The 4,564-nt window shown below is 37.2% G+C and overlaps 1 protein-coding gene across 1 annotated transcript; it reads left to right on the top strand.

Annotated features, from left to right (window-relative positions):
• The first annotated feature begins 256 nt into the window (after positions 1 to 256).
• Positions 257 to 2,704, top strand: LOC130932186 (immunoglobulin lambda-1 light chain-like). Its single transcript, XM_057861660.1, has 4 exons — positions 257 to 300; positions 374 to 701; positions 1,270 to 1,307; positions 2,303 to 2,704. Exons 1-4 carry the CDS (start codon positions 261 to 263, stop codon positions 2,620 to 2,622), a joined length of 726 nt encoding a protein of 241 aa, XP_057717643.1. The 5' UTR covers positions 257 to 260; the 3' UTR covers positions 2,623 to 2,704.
• Positions 2,705 to 4,564: the final 1,860 nt, after the last annotated feature.

Genomic DNA, 4,564 nt, shown 5'->3' with positions numbered 1-4,564 from the left:
AAACGATTTCATAAAAAATATATATATATTGAAAAATCGCATGGCCGATATTATTTTGCCGATTCCGATACTTTGAAAATGATGTGATCGGACCCGATCGATCGGGATCTAGCCTTATAAAGGTTTAAGCAAAATAAAATGGATTTATGAATCCTCCTCCACTTTCCGCCCCCACCCTTCTTGAAGTAGTACTTCCTCTCCCCTTTCATTTAAAAGCTGTGGGCGCATCCAGAACTACTTCACTGATGTTCAGCGACACCATGTTGGGGATTCTCTGCCTTCTCATCGCCGCGCTTACTCGTGAGACCCTCTTTGTTGTTTCTCCTCCACTTGTTGGAGTCGGCTAACAGTTGTTGTTTTTGTCTGTTGACAGGTGGCGACGCGGCCATAGTGCTGACCCAGACGCCGGCAGTTCGGAGCGCTTCTGTAGGAGAAGAGGTGGTTCTCAATTGCAACATTCAGAGAAATGATGGCAATTATGTCGGCTTTTATAGGCAGTTTCCTGGAGACGCTCCTCAGTTCATTCTGCGGCATTACCATTCATGGTCCTCACCTAGCTATGGATCAGGATTTTCCTCTAGTCAGTTCAATGCCAAAGCGTCCTCCAGTGTGGATTACCAATTCATCATTAAACAGGTAAAGGCAGAAGATTCTGCTGAGTATTATTGTAGCAACTGGGATAGCTCTGTTAGTGAAGCAGTATCACAGTGAAATACGCAGTGACAAAAACTGGCTCATCTTACTTCTGCTTTTATGTTGAGGTGACATGTCAGATTCTTACCTGTGCAGAAGAAGCGATGCTACTTAGAATAATATGATGTACAATTTGTTAGAAGGCACTGGATTTTGCCTGGGTGTCCAAGTCTTTTTTTTTTGACAGGCCACATGATATTTCTGGTTTCCTTCAGATGGGATGATAAGGAAGGCTGCTGAGTTTTGGAGAGATTTATTGGGGAGGCCGAAGTGCAGTAAAAAAAAAAAGTGCTTTCTTATCCCAATTAGGCTTTTTTCTTCTTCTTGTTGTTTCTAATTCGTTGACTTATTGCTTTTCCAAGGTTCACATTGGCGATGCCCCTCTGAAGGACGTTTCCATCACGGTGACCACTTGACGGACGTGTGGATGTTCAGCACAACCGCTGACGAGGAGTTAAAAGACACTGGAGTGAATGTTGACATCTCGGATTCAAAGAAAATGTCTTAAAGAAGTCCAGGGCTAACGTTGAGAAGTCGTGTCAGTTTTTGTACGGCCGTCAGCACGAGTGTCATCACTGTGGTATTCGGCGGAGGAACCAAGCTGCTTGTGACAAGTAAGTACTTTGAATTGATCATCAAATGCGGTACATTTATGCATGTACTAATCTTTAAATGCCTATTTGAATATATTTGTTGACTTTTTTTTTTAATATTGTTTCATCTTTCATCTTTTACATTTTTGACAGGTAATTTTATTGTAAGATAATGTGCAGATAAACACAAAAAATACATTAAAAAATATTTACAGCCCAAGAGTAATTAATATATATCTGTTTGGTTGGTCATATATTTTTTTTTATATATAATTGATTTATGAATGGTTGTATACTGCACTTTGGCATTTTTTCATTAATCTGTGTGAGTACCATCATTGAAAATGATTACATATTTTTAGTAAGAGCCCTTTTTATTTACTTCCTTTTGTTGCACATTTCTTTTTTTTAAATATATATATATATAATGAAAATGTATGATTGAGTTTGGTTCCCTAAATGATAAAATTATGCAGTAGCTATTATTTATGTGTCATATTTTAAATAATTTCTACATGTATTCTTGTGTGATAAATTCCTTCACTTTTGTCGTTGGCGGTCTGGTATAGTTTTGGTATACTTTTAGTGAGGTACCTTTAGCAATACAGATACACTAAACAATACATTTGTTCATTTTTTTGTTGCAAATTTAGTTAGTGTTTAAATGTTTTACAATTCTTAATCACAACTAAATTGTTTGCTATAGACATTATAAACCATGTCATGAATTAAGATATCATTTGTTTTTAAAATGTTATGATGACAAAGTATTTGAGATGCTTTTTAAATAGGAATGAGTGCACTTCTGCCCAAATGTAAAGTATTCAGATGAAGCTGAACATGGATTTATGCAGTTTTGAGAGTTCATGGGTTCTCAAACTGTAGGTCGGGGGCCAAAACGTTTGTTGTAATCATCATACAACATCATGCCACTATGTCATTTCTGTATTAATTTTACTGATTAACCTTTGTACTTGAGTCGTGGTGCTGTAAACTAACAGATCTGATCCCTCCAGGCTCTGACGTGACTCCCCCCGTGGTGACTGTCTTCCCCCCGTCCAAGGATGAGCTCCAGTCCAAAGAGGCCACTCTAGTCTGCGTGGCCACTCAGTCCACCCCGTATGCCGACATCACTTGGCTGGCTCGCGGCGGTCCGGCGACGGGCCCCGTTGCCACCGGTCCTGCCACGCGAGAAACGAACGGCAACTACAAAATCAGCAGCTATCTCACTGTGCAAATGTCCGAATGGAACTCGGATGTCCCTTACACTTGTAAAGTCTCTTTGGGCTCCCAGTCTGCTGAAAACACCATCAGCAAGTCCAAGTGTGCAACTTAGCAACACCGCAACAATGTGTATGCATGTTTGTAGTGAGTGTTTGTTTTTGTTTTTTTTCACATTCTGCTTTAATTTCCCTAGAACGACTCAATATTCTTCAATAAAAAATATGTCATCGGTTTTCGGACTGAGTATGTTCAGATTTGAGCTCATTTTCTTTAAAGAGTTTTTAAATATTTGAAATGACGTACAATTATTTTCTTCAAAACACTGTTTTTGTGTGTTCAGTTCAGTTCCCTAAAATGACGCAACGCATTATATTAAAAATGATGACTAGTGGTGTGACAATATTTTGAAAAGTGTAGCCAAAAAGGTTATAGATATGTTCCTACCATGAATCGATTTGAAAAGGTGTCACGGTTTCATAAAAGTATAAGGAACCAACAGGTTGTGACCGAAGTCTTCTATTAGAATAGTGTCTAAGTAAGCTGACTGGTCGCTATTGACGGTGCTCGACATCCAATTCATTTTGACTGGATTGGACGTCTTGCGAGCATCCATTGAATTGAAACCAGAGCATGTCTTGTGGGCATTTACTGTACTCTTCCTATTCATTTTAGGGTATTTACAGGTGAGTTTGTGTTGATTTTGAATTACTTCCTATGAATTTGGGGACATTCTTCAGTCACTTCCTTTTCATTAACCCAAAATCAACAGGAAGTGACCCGTAAGTGTCCCAGAAAGAAAAGGAAGTGACTGGAAATCAACAGGAATTGACGTGAAACGCCCCAAGATGAACTCATTGCCGAGCATTGGCTTTAACTGACAGCCATAGACGTCCAATCCGTTTGAAGTGGGAGGGATGGTAGCGATGAACAAATTGAACGTGCGCTTGTGACAAACTCGTATTGTTTCATGTGGCTTTTTTGCATATACGAATGGATGAAAGTTTACATATAACTACGTAATAATTGAATTTAAAAGGAAATATTACCATTATGAATGTTTTAAATACTGTTCTTCCCAATTCATTCTCAAGTTGTAGATCTTTTTAAATTTATAATGTTTAAAAGAGTCCTCTATCAAGGGTTAAATGTGAGAGTCACTATAAAATGATGACTATTTTGGTACTTGTAACATTTTATACAAGTCCTTGAACTCTACATTCATTCAACATTATATTCCACTGTATTTTCGTAAAGTTTTCATTCAAAAACCATAGAATTAATTAACTACCCATCTAACGGATATGTTTACGAAACAGTTGCACTTGATCGCTTGAGAATTGCATGCATGCTGCACTCTAGTGGCTGAAAAAAGATATAGCTAGGTTATAAAGCTCTTAAAGGGAAAGACACCCTTCGTATTAATGACCTTCATGTAATTTTTTTTTTTTTTAAATATTTTTTATAAAGTGCTAGTCTTGTCTGATACTCCCGTTGTGGTCGTTCATGATGTTTTATTTATTTAAAGCAAAGTTAGGTAGAGTTGCCAAAAATTTCACTCAAGTAAGAGTAGCGTCACTTCAAAATAATATGACTCAAGTAAAAGGAGTCTTACAGAAAAATGTACTTAAAAAACTATTCGATGAAAAAAACTACTGAAGTACTAAGTCACACTGTGAGTAACTGCTTATGATGTTTGATTTTTAAAATGTTTTAAATAATGCTATTTTTTCTCAGCACAAAGTCTTATATGAACTCTTATTATTAAACTGTACTATAACCTATACATAACCACATTAAACCAAAGCATTACACACACACACTCACAAAAAAAAAAAAAAATAATAATAATTGAATTCCTGTGAGGAAACATAACAAATCTACAGAAATGGAGTAGCATTCGTCTAATGAGCATGAGTGCCCTCTAGTGTAGAAAACATTTTGTACCATGAAATTAAAAGTGTCATATCTCCGGTTTTCCGTGGTCAAATGGTGCTTCTTGTGAACATAGTGGTGCTATCGTTGGCTCATTATATTTACCCATAGATACCATGTGA

Source organism: Corythoichthys intestinalis, chromosome 16 (assembly GCF_030265065.1).
Source record: "Corythoichthys intestinalis isolate RoL2023-P3 chromosome 16, ASM3026506v1, whole genome shotgun sequence".
Taxonomy (NCBI): domain Eukaryota; kingdom Metazoa; phylum Chordata; class Actinopteri; order Syngnathiformes; family Syngnathidae; genus Corythoichthys; species Corythoichthys intestinalis.
This window is presented reverse-complemented; position numbering and strand designations above follow the sequence as displayed.

Bases quoted from the DNA above. Each gene is read 5' to 3' on its own strand.
- LOC130932186 (XM_057861660.1), top strand. From the start codon at position 261: ATGTTGGGGATTCTCTGCCTTCTCATCGCCGCGCTTACTC. The intron at 301-373 runs GTGAGACCCTCT...GTCTGTTGACAG, and splicing joins TCTCATCGCCGCGCTTACTC to GTGGCGACGCGGCCATAGTG. The intron at 1,308-2,302 runs GTAAGTACTTTG...TGATCCCTCCAG, and splicing joins AACCAAGCTGCTTGTGACAA to GCTCTGACGTGACTCCCCCC.